The sequence below is a fragment of the Gossypium hirsutum genome, chromosome D06 (assembly GCF_007990345.1).
Source record: "Gossypium hirsutum isolate 1008001.06 chromosome D06, Gossypium_hirsutum_v2.1, whole genome shotgun sequence".
Classification (NCBI taxonomy): domain Eukaryota; kingdom Viridiplantae; phylum Streptophyta; class Magnoliopsida; order Malvales; family Malvaceae; genus Gossypium; species Gossypium hirsutum.
Genome location: NC_053442.1, coordinates 57,772,016 through 57,797,923, shown reverse-complemented (window position 1 = coordinate 57,797,923; position 25,908 = coordinate 57,772,016). Strand labels below are relative to the sequence as shown.

The following is a 25,908-nucleotide window of genomic DNA, read 5'->3' as shown; positions in this document are numbered from 1 at the left end:
ACGTGTCCTCAGCGCTTAACGTTAGGGAAACGCGACTCCTAAAACCTTGATTCTGTACCCTTTGGTTTCACCGATCAAAATCCCCTTCTCATCAATTTTCTATCTCGAAGATTTCATGCCTAACCACCTTTAATCTTAACCAACGGAAGAGACGAGGCGTGCAATTTGACTGTTCCAATTTCCTTTTCAACGTTCAATTAAAACCCTAGCCTCTTCCTTTTGCTTCTATCGGGGGGGAAGGGAATCATGTCTTTCGATCTCATGCTGAACCCGTCCTGCAGCGGCTGCGGATCCTCCCAAGATCTGTACGGTAGCAACTGCAAGCACATGACCCTCTGCGTCTCTTGTGGCAAAACCATGGCCGAGAACCAAGGCAAATGCTTCGAATGTGGCGCCATTGTCACCCGCTTGATTCGAGTTCATTTCCCAATCTTCACATCTTCTTATTCTAATTCCTCTTTCGATAATAGCTAAATAGCGATTGGGTTAATTGTTGAACATAATTTTTGGAATTTAATTTAATTTCGGGGTTATTTCTTTTTGGAATTTAGGAATACAATGTTAGAGCAAGTCCTAGCACCGACAAGAACTACTTTATTGGTAGGTTTATGACTGGGTTGCCCAATTTTTCAAAGAAGAAAAATGCTGAGAATAGATGGTCTCTGCAAAAAGATGGGCTACAAGGACGCCAAGTTACTGATGCTTTGCGGGTATTAGATTTATCCTTTTTCATCTGTTTCTTGTATGTTCCTAGCTTTCACTGTAAAACGGGATAGCTAATTTATATGGTGTCTGCATGCTCCAAATTCCTGAAAAAAGGTTGAGAACATTGGCAAGTAAATTTTTAGAGAAAGTTCTATGAAGTTTTTTCTGGATTCTGTGACGCAGACCCATATTTTTTTATTTTGGCATATCATGTAATTGTTGTACAAGTAAAGTAAAAAGTAGACTGAAGCAGTTTTTTGCTATGTTGCGGAACCAAAATTGATAATTACAAGAATATAGCAAGTATCATTCTTCATATGCTAAGGAGGGAAATTTTCCTGAACTTGGAATGATTTAATTATGCCCTTATTGACTTTGATGCTGAATTTCATTATTGCTGGCTCCTATTTTTTCAGGAGAAATATAAGAACAAACCTTGGTTGTTGGAGGATGAAACAGGTCAGGCTCAATATCAAGGTCAACTTGAAGGTTCACAGTCGGCAACTTATTACCTGCTTATGATGCAAGGAAAGGAATTTGTAGCTATTCCTGCTGGTTCTTGGTATGAGTGACATATTATTGTTATTTTGACTACTCATCACTGTTCTGACTACCCATAGCACTGTTGTTCTATAATATCGCTATATTTGAGTCTTATTAGTTTTTTAATTGTGAAACTCTTTGGCAGGTACAATTTTAACAAGGTTGCTCAGTATAAGCAACTTACATTAGAAGAAGCTGAAGAAAAAATGAAGAACAGGAGGAAGACTGCAGATGGTTATGAGAGATGGATGATGAAAGCTGCGAATAATGGCGCTGCTGCGTTTGGTGAAGTGGAGAAGACTGATGAAAAAGAAACTGCTGCTGCTGGTGGGAGGGGACGTAAAAAGTCAACTGGTGAGGAGGAAGAAGGTCATGTATCAGATAGAGGAGAAGAAGATGAAGAAGAGGAAGCTGCCAGGAAGAATAGGCTTGGACTTAACAAAAAAAGTGGTGACGATGATGAAGAAGGTCCAAGGGGAGGTGATCTTGATATGGATGATGATGATATTGAGAAGGGTGAGCTTTTATAATGTTAGTGTCTTGGTGTCTATTTCTTTGTTATCATTCTGATTTGTAGAATATTTGGTATGATTTTCCATGTTGAAGCAGAAGATGAATGAAATTAACATAGAAATAGTATAAATTAACTATTGTGAGAGATAAGGGTCACACAGAAGGTCCCTAGCCTGTCTCTTTTTTTTTTTTTACTCTTCTTGTTTATTCGCATGCTTTTGGTTAAGGTGATGATTGGGAGCATGAAGAAATATTCACTGATGATGATGAAGCTGTTGGTAACGATCCTGAGGAAAGGGATTTGGCCCCTGAAGTTCCTGCTCCACCGGAAATCAAGGAGGTATTTTTGATACACTTATCAAAACTGCAAACTAAGGATCACATTACCTGTTAGGATCTTGTTTGTCTCATGTAAGGATAGTTTTAAGCCTCATAACTTCTTTAGACTCTAGAGATTTTGCAGTTTGCACTGGATAGGACATTATTCTACCCACCTTTTTTATTTGTATCATTTTAAATTCTCTATTTAAAGACTACTGCATGGGAATCTAAAACTATATAATATAAAATTTATTGAGAAGGTCGCAATAAGTATAAATTTCCAGTTTCTAGAAATCATTTACTGTACAATTTATTCAAATTTTCTAGGTTCGAGTGTTAGTTTGTCTTTGGTGATAGTCTACTTTTACTTCCACGGGTTGTCTGCAAATAAGAATCATTTGGATTGTATAGTACTGTATTCAGAGTAAAGTTTTGCTAGTTACTGCTTGCACTTCGTGTATGTGTGTGCATTTTTCCCCACCAAAACAATTTCTTTCTTCTGTTGGTAGAGGTGGCCTTTTTTATCATTTATAAAGCGTCATTATGACTGGAATCTGGTCTCCTTTGAGTAGTAGATAACATTTTCTGTTTTCTTTCAGGATGAAGACGAGGAGGATGAGGAGCAAGAAGGAGGACTGAGTAAGTCCGGGAAAGAGTTGAAGAAGCTATTAGGGAAAGCTAGTGGGCTTAATGATTCAGATGCAGACGAAGATGATGATGATGAGGATGTAAGCTTATAGGATACCTAATGGCTTATTGTAATACATTTTTATCTAACAAAAGCCAACAGGATTAACATGTCTTGCTTTTATTTCATCATTCTTGATGATCATTTTCTGTAGTTATAATGTCTCATCTCTTCTTTATCAAGATGGAACTAACTAATCCCGGCTTGACTTTACACAAATCTTTTGTGGTGTCTACACCAATTATGCTTATGCCAAGAGTTTTTTTTTTTTTGCTTCAGGTGGATGATGATATGAACTTTAATCCTACACCAGCTCCTAAGCAGAAGGATGCACCTAAAGAAGAACCAGCTGACAACAGTCCAATGAAACCGGCACCTTCATCTTCTGCTCGGGGAACCCCAGCTGCATCTAAGTCATCAAAGGGAAAGAGAAAAGGTGATGATACAAAAGCATCAAATGGTACCCCTCTGAAGAAGGTTAAATCAGAACCTGTATGTTACCAGAGCTCCTAATCTTACCTCTTTGCACATGTAGATATTTTTTAAGAAGAAATTTGTTTCAAATGTTTAACTTATTTTGTGCTTTGCGAGGGGCAGGAGTCAAAAACTTCTGTGAAGGAGGAAAATACATCTGCTTCGAAAGGCAGTGCGCCTTCCAAGGGCACGTCATCCTCTGCAAAAGCTGGATCAACATCAGCTGCCAGTGCTTCTTCTTCTAAAGCAGGTTCAGCATCAACTGCTGGACCTGTAACTGAAGAAGAAATCAGGGCTGTGTTATTACAAAAGGCACCTGTAACAACATCTGATCTTGTTGCTAAATTTAAAGCTAGGTTAAAATCTCCGGAGGTATTCTGTCTTCCATAATCCTTTTTCCTTTCCTGTTTTGTTGGTTTAATATTTATTGCTGTGCGCACTGAATCTATTGTCAACTGATCTCTTTGGTTTATACATTCAGTAGGTATCTAAAATGTGTATATAGATTTTATTGTTATTAGATTTTTGGAGTTTCACAATTGTGGTGCCCATGCTTTTAATCTCTGAAGAATGAAACAGTTTAGCATTATAGATATGGTGCTTCATATTAGTAACTGCACAAGGTTGTTCTAGACCAAGAAGGCAAGATAGGCCCATTAAATAAGCAGATCAATCTAAAAACACCGCAAGATATACTTACTTTGTTTATGCATTTAATTCTCTCTTTTATTTACTTCTCAATGTACTACTTAAGTGGATAAATCTCTTTGGTACAGGACAAGAAGGCTTTTGCAGATATTCTTAGGCGAATTTCTAAGATACAAAAGACGAATGGGCCTAATAACTACGTCGTGTTGAGAGAAAAGTGAGGTTTATATCTGTGTTTCAAGGTGTGCCGTAATAAAGTCTTATGCTTTGGTCGTCAACAGAGAGGGGAACGTGTAACTTGCATTTTCTGGAAATGGATTTTGCGAGTGGCAAGTTAGAAACAAGAGGTGATAAGGAAATCTGGTCTATCATCCTTGTAAGCAGGCATCTTTCTATGTGAATTTTAAGACAGGTACCTGGACATTGTATACCTACATGGATTTTTCTGGAATTTAGAGTTTGACATTTTGTCATGCTGAATGGGAGTTTCCTTATTATATTAGCAGAAGGGCTAAAAAAAATCTCACACAGTTATAATTTTCAGGTTTAGCCGTATAGGTGCTGGCATTCCCATGTTGCCTTATCCATTCTGTTGGAAACTACAAACTATCCTGTTATGTCAACATTTCGTCTGAAAACTTGAGCCATTGGCACTTTTAAAACACATTGCATCATCTAATATATATGTGTATGGGCGTGTGTGTTGGGGGAGATTCATTTACATTGCGCCCTTTTTAACTTTTTGTAGGGTTAATATTTTAACATTCTGATGATTCATGCACACTGAGTTTAGTAAAATAGATTCACTTTAAATATATATAAAATATTTGTAAAGGTAGTATTCTCCAGATTGATATCGGATTGATTTAATATATACTAAATTGATTTTCTTATTTTAAAATATTTATATAATCTATTAGAAGACTAAATAATATCGTTTGTTAAAATATAGTATTTAAAAAAAATCAATTAATTGATTAATGGTTGAATTATTAAATTATTTTACCTTGCCTTGTCAAGTTTTGGATAACTATATTAGATTTATTATAGGATATAGAGCATAAGGCAAACATAAGCTAAAATGGATGAGTAATAAGCCAACTAAATAGCCATACAAGTGCAAAGCAAGAGCCCAAATGATGAAAGTAGGAAGTTCCCATAAAGCTGGACTGATGGGGAAGGGGTTGTGGGCGCGGCGGCTATGCTCCAATCAGAGTTGTCTGACTCTGATTCTGACTCTGACAATGTCTCTTGGGGGAATTCTGGGCTCTGCAAAGGCATTAACTCCACGCGTAGCTTTAGACCCTTTTTGCAGCTCTCAGGCTTGCTGCTCATGAAGTATCGAATCCCTTCCCCATCCAATTCGATGCCATCTAAGCCCACTGTATACATCCTTATGGGGTTTCCTACATCGCACGACTCATATTCATCCTTGCTCTTTACCTCTACGATGCTCTCCTGTGCTGCAGAGTAGGGGAAACCTGCACAACATTTAGTAATAACATTATTCACTAAAGCATGTATGCAAAGAAACGCAGCTGATGGATGAAACATGGTGAGGAAAGACAATAAAGTATATTTAACACGATTCATTAATGCTTTGGGAATTGTCTTCTGTAAGTTGATGTAACATAGGCATTGCACTCTTTTTCTTTTACCAAAACCGATAGTTAAACGAAGCTGGAAATGTTTTGTAATTAAGAGCCGACTTACAGATTTTGTCTCCGACCCTGAAGATCCTACCGGAAGACCAAGATGCAACGTCAAATGAAGGGTCCCAGCCACGGTCACCTCCGACCACGTGATGCACTTGTGCTCCGACCCATTTCACACCAGTACTGGCTGCCATGAAAACAAGAACCATCACCATCTTCGTCACAATTGTCATAGCTATTGTCACACAACAGGAAAGTATATGTTACTCTCTAGCGTTGCTTAAGAAACAAGAAGGGATTCTTTTGAAAGAGAAAGATGGGGTGAAGTGTGTGTGTTAAGCAAGAAGGTTAGCACAATAGAGACAAAAAGGTAGCTTACACCCTACAGGCAGCTTCCTAGAAACAATGGAATGGTTGCTGCGTACCCACCAATTTTATTAACACTTCCAGAAACAAATTTTTTTTAAAAAAAAAAATCTGATTTTTCTGAATTTTAACTAATTTTTATTCCAAAATTTCAATTTAACCAGACCAATTAATTAATTTAAACAGTATATTTACGTACATAACTACAATTATAATAATATTCTATCGATTAAACAATCATAAGATGTCTAAATTTAAATTAGATTAAATATAGAACAAATCGCATGAGGAATACTCTTACCAACTTCATTAAAATACCCTTTGATTGGTTGAAAAATTGGACAACACAAGTCATGGGATAACTACCATTAACCACCATTCTTCTCCAATCTGTTTGCCTCCTTTCCTTTCTTTATAGAGAAAGAGAATTCTGTTAAAAAAAAAAGGTCTCAAGTGATTACATTAAAAACACTTAATTAACTCATGTAAGATTAATACTATCCATCAATAACAAATCGCTTATCGAAATTGGTGGTTCTTCAAAGGAGATTGTCGAAACCTTTTTTTTTAATAAATTATTATTTTAAAAAATGAAAACGGAGTCGCCAAGCTGTCGAAACCTTTTTTTTGAAATCGACTTTTATTTTAAAAAATAAAAATGGAGTCGCCGCCGATCTTTTTTATTAGGTGTAATCGGGCCACCTCAAAATTTAATCATCTTAATAAAAGATTAGATTTTACTAAAACGATAATTTTTAGCCTACGAAATCCAAGGGTGTGAGTTCAAGAGTCGGTTACATATGAGGATTGGTGTCGATAATTGAAAATTCGAAGAAAATTTAAAATACGATCCCTCTTTGCATGATTTTTTTAGATTAAAATATCGCTTAACTAAGTTAATTTTCATGAAAAGGCCCTATTTTAAGTTAATCGAGAAGAAAAGATCATGCCGCGTAAGTTAGGACACGGTGCTTTTAATCCTTAAAACAAAAATAATCACCATTTAATCATTACTTAAATCTCGTTTTTTCATTTTTTTTAAAAAAATGGATATTCAATTATTTCGGTTTTAGAAAGAGGCCATACTCCATACGTTAGGAGCACGACTCCTCTAATTCCAAAAATAATGAACATTGCCTTGGTTTTAAGTATTTTCTACACGTTAGATAAAACGAAGATAACTTTTTTTTAAAAACGATATGCATTTAAAAAAATCGAGTGAATATGTTGTAATATAACACGTGAAATGATGATAGCAAAATAAAACTAGATAGCTAGGGTAATAAATAAAAAGATAAGATAAAATAAATAAATAAAATAAAATAAAATCAATAAAAAACCATGTTGATAAATGACGATAATAATGCAATTATAATAGTAATTAGAATATCGATTTATAGCAATACTAACACTAATCATATCATAATTATTATCATAATAATATTATGAATAAATAAAATAATGATAATAATAACAAAGGTAAAATAAAAAAAATAAAATGTATAAATGAAAGGAAATGTAAATAACATAAATTTAAGTGTTAAAATAAATGACATAGTAAATAAAGAGGCAAAATTAACCAACTGAGGGATTAAATTGAAATTTAAGCGAAGATTAAAATATAAATTGCAAAATAAATAAAGAAAAGGGGAAATAAGGGACTAAATTGAAAGTCTAATGAAATCTGATGTCTGAATTAAGAAAAGGACATAAAGGACTAAATTAAAATGCAATGTAAAAGTTCAAGGACTCCGACGACAATTAATCCAAAAAAGTACATGCGTCATTCCCTGAGGGGTCAGCTGTATAAGGATCAAACTGAAAACGAATCCAAATTGAGTAGCATAATTTCTAAAAAGAAGAAATAGTGAAATTAGGACCAAATTTAAAAAACTAAAAAGGCAGAAGGACCAAGGCCATAAATAGACCCTTTCTACGAAAACACGCAGATCCTAGGGGACCCGGATCGGGTTGGTGCATCAGGCCTAAAACGATGCTATTTTGGCATCTAAAAATTAAGCCCAAAACAACGCCGTTTTATAGGGCTATATAAGTAAAAAAAATGTTTAAAAATTTATTTTTTTTAGTTTCTAAAAAAAAATCCCCTTCCCTTTTTTTCCTTTGAAGTTTTCCTTAGGCCGACCATGGGAGCCACCGTAGCTCTGCCATAGCCATCAGTCGTTGGCGACGGCGACTGTCGTCTCCAGTGGCCAAAAAATTTCCAAAATCCCCCTTTTAATCCCCTTTTTACACGGAACCCCGTTTTGAGGTTAAAAACGCGAAAAGCTTGGTAAAATCGGGCCAAAAGTAAAGAAACCTTTTGGTTTCTTCTCCCCTCCGACGAGGCCCTCAACAGAGCCTTAGAGGGACACCGAGGCTTCTCGAGGAAGAGATGGTTCTCATCGACGATCGAAACAGGTAAAAAAACTATTTTTTATTATTTACTCTATTTGCTTTGAAAAATAAATAAAAATGAATGGTCCTTTTGCTGTTTTTGCTGTTGTTTTTGTCCTTTTGTTTTTCTTTTTTGCAGGCGTCCATGGTGGTCAACAACGATGGGAAGGTGTGCCCTTAGCCATTTCGGTGAAACGATGGCAGAGCGGCAAACCTCGGGGCGTGGGTGTCTTCGGGAGAAGTGCCTGCTGACATGGCAAGGAGCGGTGACTGGAAGCTTTAGGGTGGCTACGATTTTCTGAAATTTTTAAGGTTTTGGGCTTTGGTTGATTGGGCTTTTAGGGTTTTATATTGGTTTGTGCTTGTGATTTGGGTTTTATTTTATTTTATTTTTATTTTGGGTTTATGCATTGGGCCGGGCAAAATTAGGTTGCTACAGAGATCAATCCCATGCCACCACTAAATGCAGTTTTTGCCAGTTGATCTGTAACTTCGTTTTAAGATCTTAGGATATGACGAAAATGGACTTTCTAATTTCAATTTAGTAATCATTCACTCTTTCGAATATATATTTCTATTAGATTGCATATATTATCATATTTGATTTGGTTATGTAATTAATGAATTATATATCATACTTGTTATACTACATTAAGAGAATATAGTAATTAATAAGTATCAACTATGGTTAAGGTTAAGAGGCATTATGTGGGCGAATCAAAGACATAATCTACTTAATTTAATCTTCATAATTTGAATGTAATTAGTAACCCATGATATCAAAATGTGGCAATATATAACACTCAAGTTTGTGCATCTTATGGCGGTCTCCAAGTCTTTCCTACTCCAAAATAATCATTTATATATTTGGATTTGGAGATTGCTTCTATCCAAATTCCCATCTCAACCCAAAAAAATATATTTAGTGTAAATATAGATATATTTTCGAGTAATTACAAGTATCAAATTATTATAGTATAAACGGATTAAAAATGGGTATAATCTAAATTAAAGCCCACAAATTACACTAACTGAATTAAAACCTACACATGATGAGATTTGGAGACTAGCATATATGGGTGTTTAAATGGTTAACTGAACCAAACTAGTATTAACTGAATTAGCTGAACTTTTTAATCCTTTAACCGTTAACCGAACCGAAATATTTCTGTTAATTCGGTCATTTAACCGAATTAACCAAAATTTATATGTTTTTAGTTAAAACAAGTACAAAACATATAAAAAAATTGATAATGTTTATTAAGTTCGATTAATTTAATCAATTACCCGATTTCGAACCGAATTAATCGATAACCGAACTTTAAAATAATCATTAGCTGACATCCGACCAAATTAACTCGATTAACCAACCGATTAACTGAATTAGATCGATTCAGATGATTAATTTAATTTTAACCAAAATTTGAACACCCCTAATCATCATACAATGCATAAACGGGTGAGCAAGATCCACCCGTAACAAAAGTTCTTCGTCTGCCTCGTCAGTTCATGGTTTTAGCCAAAAATTTGATCGGGCATATTTTAAGGCCATGTGTGTAACTTCCTTTGTCAATTCCCAGATAATTATAAAACAAATCTATCATTTTCCTTGGAAATTAGCTAAGAACGCTGGTTTGTAAAAGCCCATCTTCCCTTTTTGTAAGCATAGTCGGAAGCTGCAATTTCTTACTACAACAACAAACAGCCACCCTCTACAGTCTCACCTCGCCTAATTATGCATTACTGACCATGAAATAAAATGAACCAATAACAAATACCTCATCAAAAACTTTTTTTAACAGGTAGATACAGTTTAATCTATCCATTCAAATTCCAACCTCATCTCAATTTTTGAAAATTGAGATTAGACCCAAAAAAAAAAAAATCTGTTAGTTCAAGGTTTAGGTTTTGTTGGAACATTTTCAAAAAATATATAATGTTTTAATAACTATAAATGAAAAGTTGTAAGCAACCAAAAGTCACGCCACTTGATTATTAACCAAAAATTATCTTTTAAATTCAAAAGTTATGTAACTTGATTATTAATAAATACGCATAATTATTTAGATATATATCTATTGAATAATTATATTTATTACTAAAGATATGGTTATCAATTTGAGTAGTTATGTCCCTATGAAGAGTCATATGACCTTTTATAAATAGAAGTGAAATTTCATTTGTGTAACACATTCAAAAATATAGAAACAAAGTTTTTTTTCTAGTCTCCCATCATCTTTCATATTCCTAGATTGTTTTATAAATTTGTTATAGAAATTGATATTAGTGAACTATTTCCATCAATTGAAAATGTAGGTAGTCATTGGGCTTCATTGTATCCTCGAGATTTATTTGCACACCATAATATAAGTGGAAGCGACTAGAGCCTTAAAGAAAGTGACATTGATACACGCCTTAAAACCTTCGTTAATTTCTCATAAATTCATTTTTATCCCCACACACAAACAATAAAGGAGACACAGTTCCCTTGTTGGTAGGGGTGTTCAAAAGGTTAACCGATCGGTTAAGTAAACCGAACTAGTATTAACTGAATTAACCGAACTTTCATCCTTTAATCGTTAACCGAATCGATTTTTTTAAAAAATAATCGAACTGAAATATTTTGATTAATCCGGTCGGTTAACCAAATTAACTGAAATTTACATGTTTTGTTTTTTATGGTTAAAACAAGTATGAAACATATAAAGAAATTTATAGTGTTCATTTGACCGAATTAACCGAATTAGTAATAACCTAATACATATAATATATAATACTATTTATTAAGTTCGGTTAATTTGGTTAATTAACCGATTTCGAACCGAATTAACCGTTAACCAAAATTTCAGAAAACCTTTAACTGATCTCTGAATGAACTAGATCGGTTAACTGATCGGTTAAATGAATTAGATCAATTTGGTCGGTTAATTAAATTTTAACCGAAGTTTGAACACCCTTGGTGGTGCACACTCACCCTCACAATTTTTTACTTAAATTTTTAAATTTTTATTTTAGTTTTTAGTATAAAAATATGGTAAATTATATTTCTCATGCTTTTTAATTTGATTTTCTTTTGTTCCCTAAAGTTTCCTTTTTTGGTAACAAGAAGGAAGGCATTAAAAGAAATATTGCCTAATTAACAAGAATAAAAGTAGTAAAGGGTCCATGAGCATCATGTTCCAACATTTGCAGCATTTCCTGCATAGGTTTTTTAATCAGATAAAATCTAGAGTTATACCTTAAAGAAAATCGCATACCAATTTTTTTAATAATAGAATCAGCTTTGGAACCACTAACTCTCGTTTCAATTAAGAAAACAATATCCAACTTGTGTTATCTAAGATATTCCTTACGAAAACTAATAAATTGTACATGAACACACCCTTGCACATTCCAAAAAAGAAATTTTGGATTCATCATAAAAGAAAATTAAATAAGAAACGAGAAACCTGAAACTAGGCCTTAACAACACCAAATGCATCAACGCCCTCAAGGCTTTCATCTTCTTCAACACCTTTCATGGTTTCATTTGCTTCATTAAAATCGTGATCAATTTGTTCCACCAGTATCCCCATAGCATCACCAATCGGTACATCGCATGTATCCATTGTTATATTCAAACACTTTTACCCACTGTGAACCCGATATTAGGGGATATCATCTTTGGATCAAAGTCTGATAGCCGCGAGGAAGAAGCTTTGAAAAATTGCTTGGCCTCTCCGACACCATCCATTGATACATTCTGTTCATCGATAGATTCTATGTTGGGATCCTAATTCGATATTTCTTCCACCTTTACTGCTCTGTGCTTGGTTTCATCCAACTTTGATTGGACTCTAACAACCCTCATATTAATCAAATTAGGTTCATTAATAGATGTAACACCCTGAACTCAACCTGATTCATTGAATCCGTATCATAGGTGTTATTCCATAGAACACTTAGTTAAACTCACAAAACTGTATCAATTAACCTCTTATTTAAAACATACTCTTTTTAATTACAATTAAAGATTAAATCTCAAAAAACAAATGTGGTACTTAAACATAAAGTAATACAAAATTACAATAAGTCTTTCTTAAAACAACCATCTGATAGTTACAGATTCATTAAAGTAAACTCTTACAATACACCACTCCAACAACACTGTATGCATAATAAACCGATACACCTCATTGGCATAGTCCTGGCATTTTCCCTCCAAGCACAGTCTCTTAACATCGAAACATGAAACATAAACACAACATAAATAAGTTCAGGGCCCTTTACGCTTTCTTAATCATTTACTTATGTTTGGATGAATACAGCCTATAGTGTCCCATACCCAACCCCTTGAGGAAGATCCAGGAATGGCTCGTTAAAACCTTACATCCTTTCCTTTTCTCCAAACGCAATTTGAAAAGAAGTTAGACTTCATCAAAGCTAACTTAAGATAACAAAATTTTGAAATACTGAATCATGAAGTAATCCATTACAAATCGAAACTATAAGCTTCATTACAAAACTAAAGGAAAAATTATAATTTGACGAATACAATTTTAGTTACAAAATATTGTTCTTTAATATCCCAAGCCTTAACGCCACCTCCATTGTCATGCATAACACAAAATCATTATAAGTCTCAAAATAGAAAATATCCTCTAGCGTGGTCTTTGGTGATTCCTTTACTTTTTCAATGATCTTGAGAAGGAAATGTAACAAAGTAAGTTCATAGAATTTCATGAGTTTCAGAGCAAACATTAAGTTCTACATACGATAAACAAATGAACCTTTTCAACTCAGTGAAACACATAGTTCACCTATTGGCGAATACTATACACAAGCAGGCTTTATACAATTTGTCTATTGGCAAATACTATACACAAGCAGACTTTATACAATTTTCCAATTGGTGAATACTATACACAAGCAAACTTTATACAATTCGCCCATTGGTGAAATACAAAACTTGCACATACCTTATAGCAAACTAAGTTCCTTTGGCGCATATATTACACCCATACAATTAGGTAAATAACCTTCTTCGTGTTGGCTAAAACCCTAGTCCGTGCTCAAAGATCATATCATTCGTACATTTCTTTCCCTTTGTCATGCTTTACCAATCTGGTTTGTAATTACACTTGCCCTACCAGAGGCTACATAACCATTCTCATGTATCGCGATCTTTCAATTCAATGCTCATATCATTGAAGGCAATGCCATGATTTCATTTCTTTTTTGTTCAGACCATATGGTTCATTTTAGAGTATGCAGGTATTAATTCAACATAAAGCAAGACCTTTTATAACGTTTATGCATATATGCCAAACCAGACTTTTCATAATAAATATTTGTTACTTTGGTGCAAACACTTTACCTTCACAAAATAGGTAAACTTACATTATACCAAACATGAACAAACACATAACACACTCATGGAGTATGAAGAAACTGACCAGACAAGTTGCAGAAAAGCTCAGACAGTAGGACCCTTTTCCTTACTCGGGAGCTTTCAGGAGTTTCTTGAGCTATAATATGAAGAGTTATCTTATCATATCATTTTACCATAAATTAAACATGCCTAACAAGACTATTAACAGGAAACCCAAAATTTGAAAGTTTCCTCTTTATTTCCCTTAAACTAACCCTAAAGCATAAAATGTAGCTAACCATGAAAATAACTTGAGTTTCATCGGTATTTACCAGGTACTCACATCGGTGGAGTTTGCTGAATACAATGAACTCGATCCTTCAGGCAAGTCTTAGTTCTCGAGTTTTCCAAAAAAAATGTAAAGAAAGATTTTGGAAAGAAAAATTAAGTTTGCCAAAGAAAGCACAAAACTTGGTTAGGAAGCCAATGCTGGCTTTATACAGGTGCATGTGAAAGGAAAATTTAGTGGGCAAGTTTGACCTCCCACTACCCTTCCTTTGGTATCCGTGACTAATAAAATTTTCTCTCATTTGAAAGGCATGTCCTTCCAATTTCAAAAACATTATGGCATTCTAACTAGTACTCTTTAGGCCAACTAAATGGTTCTAAATAAAATAATAAGAAAGCTAACATTTCTTTCAAACTAAGGGCTTAGCACTTAAGGAATAAACATTAACGTCCATCAGCTGGGGTAGCATATACCCTGTAAGGAGTTCGCCAAACCACCAAGCTCACCTTAATAAAGGCTTCACCCAAAGGCGCCTATTAAAGTATTTGAGTACTTAGTCATATCTAGTACCATATTCACTCAGAACCTATTCTATAAGTCTTACTTCTAATAATAGTACTTGAATATTGTGGCTTTTCTGGGTGAATGTTACAACTCTCTACCATTTAGAAAATTTTGTCCTCAAAATTCATACTTAGAAACAGATGAAGGTACTAAACTTTCATTTCACTTTCTCTCTCCCATGTGGCTTCTTCGGTGAGATGATTCCTCTATAATACCTTAACCAAGGGGATCCTCTTATTTCTTAACTCCTTAACATCTCTATTTAAGATACAAACATGCTCTTCCTCATAAGATAACTTTGGTTCAACTTCAAGCTCCTCAATTTGTACCACATGATCAAGATTGGACTTGTACCTTATTAACATATATACATAGAATACATTGTGGATCCTCGACAGTTCAAGAGGCAAACCTAATCTATACGCCTCTGGACCCACTTTGTCCAAAACCTCATAGGGTCCCATAAACCTTGGACTTAGTTTTCCTTACTGACCAAATTGAATAATCTTTTTCCATAGGAAGTCTTTCAAGAACACTTTATCCCCTATTTTGAAAGAAATTTCTTTCCTCTTTAGATCCACATATGAGTTTTGTAGATCTTGAGCCGCCTTTAAGTGGCTACGAATCATTGCGACTTTTTCCTCTATTTCTTGCACTAAGTCTGGGCCCATTATTTTTTTTTCTCAATTCCACCTATTAGGTAGGTGTCCTACACCTTCTTTTATACAAAGCTTAGAAGGGAGACACCTTTAGGCTGGTATGATAGATGTTATTGTAAGCGAATTCCACAAAAGGGATATATTTCTCCCAGTTGATTCCAAAGTATATCACACAGCTTCTTAGCATATCCTCTAATATTTGGATGACCTTTCAAATTGGTTGTTAGTCTGAGGGTGGAACGTAATGCTAAATTTAAACTTTGATTCTAAAAAATTTTGTAATTGATTCCAAAATCTCGAAGCAAACCTTGGATCTCTGTCAGACACTATAGAAGAGGGTATTCCATACAAGTGTACTATCTTGGCAATATATATTTCAACCAACTTCTCCAGGGAATAGGTAGTGTTCACTAGTAGAAAGTGTGCTGACTTCGTGAGCCAATCCATTATTACCCAAATAGAATTCTTCTTGGAGAGAGTAAGAGGTAACCTTGAAACAAAGTCTATCGTAATCTTATCCCATTTCTACTCTAGGATTTTCAAGGGTTACAGCTTACTTAATGGGACTTGATGTTCAGTCTTCACTCTTTAACAAGTCATACACGTTGAAACATACTCTGATATTTCCTTTTTCATATTAAGCCATCAGTATGAGTCTTTCAAATCTCGGACATCTTGATACTACCTCAGTGAAGTGAAAATGGTCCTTGGTGAGCTTCTATCAACAATTCATTACTTAGTTTATTCCCTACTGGCACAAACGTTCTATTTTTGTATCTAAGCTCGCCTTACTTACCTATACTGAAGTTTACTACCTTACCAAACATTATCTTTTGCTTGAACCAGGCGCACTAAGTATCTTTCACTTGTTATTCCAAAATCTAAAAGAAATGAGTTGGCTTTACAACCAACTCCTCCAACAAGGCTCTACTATCAGACATGGTCACTTTAGCTCAAAGGGATAATAAGGCTACCACAGTTTTCTGCTCAAAGCATTAGCCACTATATTGGCTATCTCCGGATGGTACTCAATGATCAGGTTGTAGTCCTTTAATAATCCCAACCACCTTCTTTGGCATAGATTCAAATTATTTTAGGTCATTAAGTACTTTAGACTTTTGTAGTCAGAGAAGACGAGACATTTTTTTCCATACAAATAGTGTTTTCAGAGCTTTAGCACTAGTATTATCGTTGCTAATTCCAGATCATGCATGGGATAGTTCTTCCCATAAGGTTTCAGTTGTCGCGATGCATAAGTTATTACCCTACCTTTTTGCATAAGCACGTAACTTAATTCATTGAGTGACGCATCCGTATAGACTGTATATTCAACTTCAAGCTCAGGTTGTGCCAGCATCGAAGCTTCGATTAGGACCGCCTTCAATTTCTCAAAATTTTGCTAGCAATCATCACTCCAAACAAACTTTTCTTTCATTTTTTAGTATCTTGGTGAGAGGCGATGCTATTATTGAAAAGCCCTTCACGAACATTTAATAATATCCAGCCAATCCTAAAAAGCTGTGGACTTCAGTAACATTTTTGGGCATGTTCCATTCAAGCATTGCCTTTACCTTTACAGGGTCCATAGTAATTCCATCTGCCGATATCACATGTCCCAAGAAGTGTACTTCCTTTAACCAAGATTCATATTTGCTGAACTTCGCGTACAATTAATGTCCTCGTAGGGTCTTCAATATAATTCTCAAATGCTTTTCATGATTAGTCTCACTCTTGGAATAAACCAACATGTCACCAAAAAAGACCACTACGAACTAATCTAAGGTTCAAATACCTTATTCATTAAGCCCATGAATACAACTGACACATTAGTAAAACCAAATGACATTACAAGAAACTCATAATAGTTGTACATTGACTGGAAAGCTGTCTTAGGTACGTTGATATCTTTAATCTTTATTTAATAGTATCCTGACATTAAGTCAATCTTAGAGAACACTAAAGCTCCACTTAACTGATCAAACGAATCCCCAATTCGAGGCAAATGGTACATGTTTTTAATCATGACCTTATTCAGCTGCTTGTAGTCGATGCACAGACGCATAGATCCGTTTTTCTTTTTTACGGATAAGATTGGCACACCCCAAGGTGACACACTAGGCCTAATAAAACCCTTGCTCCACAAATCCTATAACTATTTTTTCAACCCCTTGAGTTTTACTGGCGCCATTCTGTAAGGCGTGCACGAAATAGGGGCTGTCCTTGGTTCCAATTCAACTGAGAACTCTAGCTCCCTCTTAGGGGGCATACGAGGAAGCTCCTCAAAAAATACATCTAGAAACTCTCTCATGATAGGCACTCGATTGATCTTGCTTTTGTATTCGGGAATATCCATAATATATGCCAGATACACATTTGTGCCTTAAATAATCATTTTCCTGGTGGTTACCGCAAAAATGATTCTATTTGCCAACTTTGACTGTTTAATAGACAACATTATCTCATTTCCCTTCAGCAATTGTCAGGCGTACACTTCTAGTTCGACAGTCGACCATCACATTATGCCTGGTCAGCTAATCTAATCCCAAAATAGCGTCGAACTCATGGAAACTCAGTAGTACCAAGTCTGCTAAAAATACGTGCTCACCAATAGCCAAAGGACAATCCCATATTAACCTATTGACTACCGTACTTTGACCCAAAATGTTTGTTAGTAATATATTTATTTCAGAATATACTATTTCAAACCTAAGATCCTCTATAACCTTAGTGCAGATATAAGAATATGTTGAATCAGAATCACTTAAAGCATAAATATTATTACTAAGGAAAGAAAAATTACCAATTATAACCTCAGGTAGGTTTGCATCTTCCTTAGCCTTCATTACGTAAGCCCGAGCTGACACGCTAGAGCTTGTCCTACCAAAGTTCTTTCTTTGCGATCCCTAAACTGAACTAGACTTAGCCGCCATTTTTTTTTTCTATTCTCATGGAGAAATTGCTAAAGTCCTTTAACATCTTATTCAATGCTAAACTCGGACTAGGACGAGTAGCCCTTAACCAAATGGTTCTTGAACCGACATCTAAAGTAGACTCTTAGTTTCTTCCTGCACTTACCACCGTGATTTCTCTCACAGTAATCACATTCACCTTTCACCATCCTAGAACCACCAGAATTAGCCACAGAAATAGCTAACTTGCTGAATCCTTCACATTTGTAACCGATGAAATGCGAATATTTTCTTGAAGTTGAGAAGGTGTGGTCCTTTGGTTTCTTAAAATTAGAGGGATCAGGAGGGCTCGATATGTTTCTCTTTATTTTTCTCTCTCTCAAAGCTTTTACTTTGTCCTTTGATGATTGACTCCATCTTGTAGGCCTTGGCTGTCATTTCTACCAAAATCCAATATCCAGAGGCCGCTAAAAAGGTACAGATCTCATCCCCAAGGCCCCATTCAAACTTGTTGCACATTTCTTTTTCCGTTTGGAACATACCCTTGGCGTAGCAACTACCCCAAAGAAATTCACACTCATATTCCATCACAGGTAATCTACCTTGCCTCAAATACAAAAGACCCTTTTTCATTTGCTCGACAAAAATTTGGTTGATGTATCACTCTCTGAACTTTTCTAAAAAGAAGTCCCACTTAATCAATCGTTCTAGGGTAACGCTAACCAAGGTCTCCCACCATTGGTATGCTTTCCCTTCCAAAAAAGATACGACGCATCGAAGACTATCTTCATGATTAATTTTAGTTCATTGATCACTCTACACATCCGAGACAACCACTACTCAGCTACCGTAGGGTCATCCCCCTTATTGCTAAGAAATTCCTTAACGTATTTTTTTCGAATTTCTCGGAAAGGATCAGTCTTAGAGGGAGCCACAACAGGTGCAGGGGGAATAGGTTGCACTAGGCATGTAACACCCCTAACCCATATTCGTCGCCGAAATAAGGTTATAGAGCATTACCGAATAAACTAACCTAAATCATTCATTTCTAAATATTTTAGTAAACATAGCATAATTCATTAATATACATGTATATCGTCCCTTATTCAAGCCCTCGAGGCCTTAGAATCACTTTAGAAACGATTCGGGACTCAATCGAGAACATTTGAAACATTGAGGAAAAAGTTAGAAAAATTCAAACTGTAAGGGTCACACGGCCGTGTGGCTAGGCTGTGTGACTCATACGGCTGAGATGCACGCCTGTGTTTCAGGCCATGTAACATTCGAAATAGGGACACACGGTCGTGTCCTAGCTCGTGTCTGTGCCCGTATAACTCTCTGACTTGGGTCACACAAACTAGCCACACGCTCATGTGCCAGGCCATGTAACTCTTGAAATGGCCTCACATGCCCGTGTTCCAAGCCGTTTGTTAGTTGACTTGCTCCCTAAGCACTCAACAGATGACACACGGTCGTGTATCTCACACGACCAAGTCACATGCCCATTTGTCTGGTCGTGTGGACCAAAAATGTACTTTAAACAACAAGTTTACCAATTCCTACTTGCTTAGGCATTAAACAACTCAAAAACCAATCATTTAACCTATTCAAAATATGATCAAACATATTCAAAACATTCAAAAACAATCACCTTAGGTGCCTAACTAATATACTCTCATTCGTACCACAATTTATATCATCAAAACATATCATCTATGCATAATTCATATCAAGATTTTAAGCATACCAAATCATTCAAAGTAGCCTAACTTATAACTACCTAAAACATCAAGCTTAAGTTCACATACACCTAACAAGAATTGGTTCCAAAATAACATGCCAAATTATGGCTTCAAACACCAATATATATTTATATACTCAAACCAACATTATATTTATAACTCAATTTACAATCCATTCACAAAATAACTATCAACTAAGACATCTTAGGTACATGCCATCACAAAAGGTAACATCACCACACTTGAGATCAGGATTGTTGTTGGATGCTGAGTCGGCGATCAAAAGAGAAGTACCTAACCTGCGCACGGAAAACAAAACCGTACGCTAAGTAAAACTCAGTAATGTTTCTATAATCCAAACAATTAAAGACATAATGATACCTAAATGCTCAAATTGAATTATACAATCACACTATTGTCTAAGCTTACAATTACAATATATCATCATCTCAAATTCATGCATAACATCATATTATTTTATACTATGCTCAATCTTTACATGTTTTCATATTGTTTATAACAAATATCTCAATTCACATCACTTGCTATATAAATAACTTTTCACATATCAATCCACGTTTCTTTATACAATGTCATTATCCATTCCATATTCAAGTCATGAGTACATAACTCATATATTCCATTTGATCACAACATATTTCATTTTTCATTTTTTCAATCCACTATCTCATTTCCATTTCACATACCATGTCATTTCAATATCAATTATGGAACTTTATTATTTAATTACCCCTATTAACACGACTCGAACTGGGACGGATACACGGATCCAACCAACACACTAGTTTGACACCCACCGCCTCATCGACTCGAAGTCGAAGAAATCCCTAAACTCTTCCTATCCTATGGCTTGCAACATATATCCTACTTAGCCTGAAATAGTTAGTAGGGTTCCATTTCACTTTCAACTATATATCCAATCTCAAATCTTCATATAAGCACATTATCACATGTACACATACATTCAATCCAATCTTTACAAATTCAATAATTTCATAACATACCAATTCAATCCATTTCAATTGACTATAAATTCAATTCAATTATAAAGTACAATAGTTCTCACCTCTAATGCTTACTATATGCAATAAATCAACATGCAATAATTTACGACTTAGTTCAGATTATAGAAACACAAATTGTGGATTCCAAGCTATTTGACGTCGATTTTATCCTTTCCCTTTTTAGATGAGGATTTTGGTACGACGTTAACTACGGAATTAAAAAAATTAAAACACATCAATACAACACAATTCAATTCCACATTGAATATTTCAAATTTTACACAATATTTGCTCAATTTCAATTTAGTCCTTTAACCGAGGCTAATTTTTAACTTCCACATTTAATTCTATATTTTATACCAATTTCACTTTGAGTTAAATTTAACTCCCTATTTTTAATTATACCTTTAAATTTTGAATTTTTCACAATTTATTCCCTATAACTCTAAATTTACAATTTGTTCTACAATTTGATCCTTTTCCGTTTCTAACTTAAAAATCAATCAATTTAATCCCTAAAACTAAAAATATTCAACAATAACAATACGTAAAATTTTAATCAATACTAAAATTTCAACATGGGTCGAATAGCTCTATACACCGGATTCCAAAAATATAAATATTACAAGAAAAATGACTAAATTGACTAACCAATTGAAATTGAAACTTATAAATCCCTGAGGTGTTGTCGGTCACCCTTCTTCTTTCTTTCTATTTTATTTCTTTTATTTCTTCTTTCTTTCTATTTTATTTCTTTTATTTCTTCTTTTTCTTTCAATTTGCATTCCACCACTTTCTTTTTATTATTTCTTTTATTTTGTTTTTATCATATATTATATATTATATATTATATAATACATATATACATACTTTTAACTTATTAACTAATATAATATTTATAATAAGTTTACATATATGTTATATATATCTAACTCATTAATGTCTTCCACTAATTAAAGTAAATGTATATTTACTATTTTAGTCCCTCAATTAATTCCAAACTATAAATCAACTTTTAACTTATACGTGATTTAGTCCTTATACATTAATAACTCTTAATTCATGCAAATTCACTTAATCAAAATCTAATTGACTACACAACTAACTTTGTAAATATTTTTAAAATATTTTAAAAATATTTACAAGTCTGATTGACGGGAATGGAGTCTCGGGAATGCACTTTTCGACATCCTTGACTATCGAGTCATTACAGGGCTTACCTCTTTAGGGCATGGTTACTGAGGATGTTACGGTTGTTGTGGCGATTGCTCTTGTTTATTTCCTATGATTTGTTCGAACAACTGAGTCATCATGGTGAAAAACATTTTCTAGAATGCATTCCCTACATTCTCAACGTTGTTGTTGTTGGCTATACTAACCTGTTCCTAGGTGGGAACATGGCTTTCCATGTCTTCCCCTGTTGCTTCTCTTGAACTTTCAAACACCTTTCTCATCTTACTACAAAAGAAAAGTTATCTTAGTGCAAAACATTAAGGACTAAGCCACAAGTGCATTATGCATAGTAGGGATGTGACACTGCTTTCGATTTCTCTGAGAATAGGCTAAACCTTGGCTCTGATACCAAAATTGTAGCGCTCTATACTTGACCTTTGAGGAGGATCCAGGAATGACGTGTTACAGCCTTACATCCTTCCCTTTTCTCCAAACACAATTTGAAAAGAAGTTAGACTTCATCAAAGCTAACTTAAGATAACAAAATTTTGAAATATTAAATCATGAAGTAAACTATTACAAATTGAGACCATAAGCTTCATTACAAAAGTAAGGTAAAAATTATAATTTGACGAATACAATTTTAGTTACAAAATATAATTCTTTAAAATCCTAAGCCTTAACGCCACGTCCATTGTCATGCATAACACAAAATCATTAGAAGTCATACAACAGAAAATATCCTCTAGCGTAGTCTTTGGTAATTTCTTTACTTCTTCAATGATCTTGAGAAGGAAAAGGTAACGGAGTAAGTTCATAGAACTTAGTGAGTTTCAGAATAGACACTAAAATAACTATACATACAATAAACAAATGAACCTTCCTAACTCAGTGAAATACATAGTTTGCCCATTGGAAAATACTATATATAAGCAGACTTTATACAATTCACCCATTGACAAAATACAGAACTTACACAGACCTTATAGTAGATTAAGTTCCTTTGGCGCATATATTGCGCCCATACATTCATGTAGACAACCTTCTTCGTGTTGGCTAAAACCCTAGTCCATGTTCAGAGATCATATTATTCGTACATTTCTTTTCCTTTGTCATGCTTTGCTAATCTGGTTTGTAATTACACTTGCCCTATCAGAGGCTACATAACCATTCTCATGTATCGCGATCTTTCAATTCAATGTTCATATCATTGAAAGCAATGCCATGATTTCATTTCTTTTTTCTTCAAACCATATGGTTCCTTTCAAAGTATGCGGGTATAAATTCAACACGAAGTAAGACCCTTATAACATTTATGCAGATATGCCAAACCATACTTTTCATAATAAACATTTGTTACTTTGGTGCAAACACTTTACCTTCATAGAATAGGTAAAATTACATTATACCAAACATGATCAAAAACATGACACATTTATGGAGTAGGAAGGAATTGACCAGACAAGTTGCAGAAAAGCTCAGACAGTAGGACCATTTCCCTTATCTCGGGAGCTTTTAGGGGTTTCTTAAGCTATAACACGAAGAGTTATCTTATCATATCATTTTACCATAAATTAAACATCTCTAACAAGACTGTTAACAGGAAACACTGAATCTGAAAGTTTCCTCCTTGTTTCCCTTAAATTAACCCTAAAGCATAAAACCCTAAGGGCCCGTAAATAACCATAAAAATAACTTGAGTTTCATTGATATTTACCAGGTACCAACATCGATGGATTTTACTGAATACAACAAACTCGATCCATCAGGCAAGTCTTAGTTCTTGAGTTTTTCAGAAAAATACAGAGAGAGTTTTTTGGAGAGAAAATTTAAGTTTGCTAAAGAAAGCACAAAACTTGGTCAGGAAGCCAATGCTGGCTTTATACAGGTGCACGCGAAAAGAAAACTTAGTGGGCAAGTTTGTCCTCCCACTACCCTTCCTTAACTAATAACATTCTCTATCATCTTAAATGCATGTCCTTTCAATTTCAAAAACATTGTCCCATTTTAACTAGTACTCTGTAGGCCAACTAAATGTTTCCAAATAAAATAATAATAAAGCTGATCTTTCTTTAAAACTAAGGGCTTAGCACTTAAGGGATAAACATTAACGTCCATCAGCTGGGGTGGCGTATACCTTGTAAAGGAGTTTGCCAGACCACCAAGCTCGCCTTAATAAAGGTTTATCTTAAAGGCACTTTCTATAGTCTTCTAGCACTTAGTCATATCTAGTTCCATATTCACTCAGAACCTATTCTATAAATCTTACTTCTAATAATAATACTCAAATATTGTGGCTTCGCTGGGCGAGATATTACACAGTCAAAATCTCCAACTTACAACTATACGTCAATTATTGCTCTTTTACTCATACCAATTCCTTCAACTAACAAATTGACTTAATTATCCAAACGTTTTCTTATTTACTTGCTTAAAACACCATAGCCATATTCTTTGCAGTCCATTACTTATTGACCATCTCTTCACACATACATTTAGCCCAAAGTGGCTATCCACGGTTGTTAGTCATTGGCAGTTACATACATGTTTGGCAAATGTTGAATTATACAAAGAATATCTTGAATAATATGACCATCAAGATTACATTACTCATTCATGGTATATTGATACATGCATTTATAGTAATACACGTAAACAATAACATAACTGCTAACTACTTACAGTTTGTGTTAACTGACTTCTAACTGCTCTTATTACTCTAACATTCTCCTGGTTTTTTTTTCTTTTTGAAAACCAGACTATGTGTCTTTTGTGGTGACTTTGAGAGCATGTTGAAGGTTGGCAAACTGTTTGTGGGTGATTGGTTTTGTAAGAACATCTGCAATCTGACTGGCTGATGGTACAAAATTGACTTACAAGGAGCCATCAAGGACTTTCTCCCGCACGAAATGATGATCAATTCCGACATGTTTAACCTTAGCATGGTGAGTTGGATTGGCAACCATAGATACAGTGGAGGTGTTGTCACACCAGACTACAGGTGACTGTTCCATGGGTATACCAACTTCTTCCAGCAACTGTTTGATCCACAGAAGTTCAGACACACAATTCGCCAGGCTACGATACTCGGCTTCTGGGGAGGACCTGAAAACTACTGCTTGTTTCTTTGAGCACCAAACTATTGGATTTGTCCCTAGGTAGATCACATACCCTGTAGTGGATCGTCTATCTTAAACAGATGACGCCCAGTCGGCATCAAAATAACATACCAGTTTGAGCTGTCCTTGTGAAAAGAACAACCCGTGCTCCAGCATACCAGCTAAGTATCGAAAAACTCCTTTAACAGCCTTCCAATGAGTCTCACCTGGTGCGTTCATATACTGGCTAAGCTTATTCACACAAAAAGATAAGTCAGGCCGTGTGATACACGAATACTGTAACATGCCAACAGTACTGCGATAGAGCTGACCATCAACACATGTTTTATCATTATCAACAGCAACTAACTTGGGCATACTGACTATAGGGGTAGGTGTAGCTGCTGCTCCTTCCATGCCTGTTTTATAGAGGATTTCCTGAATATACTTCTTCTGTGTAAGAAACAGCCCTTGAGGAACAGACTGAACTTCAACACCAAGAAAAAAATTGAGACACCCCAAGTCTTTTAGAGCAAACTGATTGTGAAGTTGAAGCACTATGTTGTCAATGTCCTCATTAGAGTTACCGGTGATGACTATATCATCAACATAAGCCATAAGTAGCAACCGACTTTCTCCAGCACATCGAATGAATAGGGAGGGGTCAGCCTTTGACTCACAAAATCCAAGCGTGTTGACCAAAATTTGCTTGAGTGTATGAAACCAGGCACATGGTACCTGACGCAAGCCGTACAGGGCTTTATTTAACTTGCACACCATCAGCTGACCATT

At 34.9% G+C, this 25,908-nt stretch overlaps 1 protein-coding gene and 1 pseudogene across 2 annotated transcripts; one reads left to right on the top strand and one right to left on the bottom strand.

Annotated features, from left to right (window-relative positions):
* Window positions 1-4,613, top strand: LOC107907951 (transcription initiation factor IIF subunit alpha). Of its 2 annotated transcripts, XR_005915022.1 has the most exons (10): window positions 1-417; window positions 552-710; window positions 1,122-1,267; window positions 1,394-1,764; window positions 1,989-2,101; window positions 2,682-2,810; window positions 3,050-3,262; window positions 3,368-3,616; window positions 4,021-4,304; window positions 4,437-4,613. XR_005915022.1 is itself a non-coding variant. In XM_041095945.1 (9 exons), exons 1-9 carry the CDS (start codon window positions 247-249, stop codon window positions 4,111-4,113), a joined length of 1,644 nt encoding a protein of 547 aa, XP_040951879.1. In that variant the 5' UTR covers window positions 1-246; the 3' UTR covers window positions 4,114-4,613. The 2 variants fall into 2 exon arrangements, 1 of the variants encoding a protein (XP_040951879.1); XM_041095945.1 differs by having other exon boundaries at window positions 4,021-4,613.
* A 299-nt stretch (window positions 4,614-4,912) lies between these two features.
* Window positions 4,913-5,949, bottom strand: LOC107910073 (mavicyanin-like; annotated as a pseudogene).
* Between the last annotated feature and the right edge of the window lie 19,959 nt (window positions 5,950-25,908).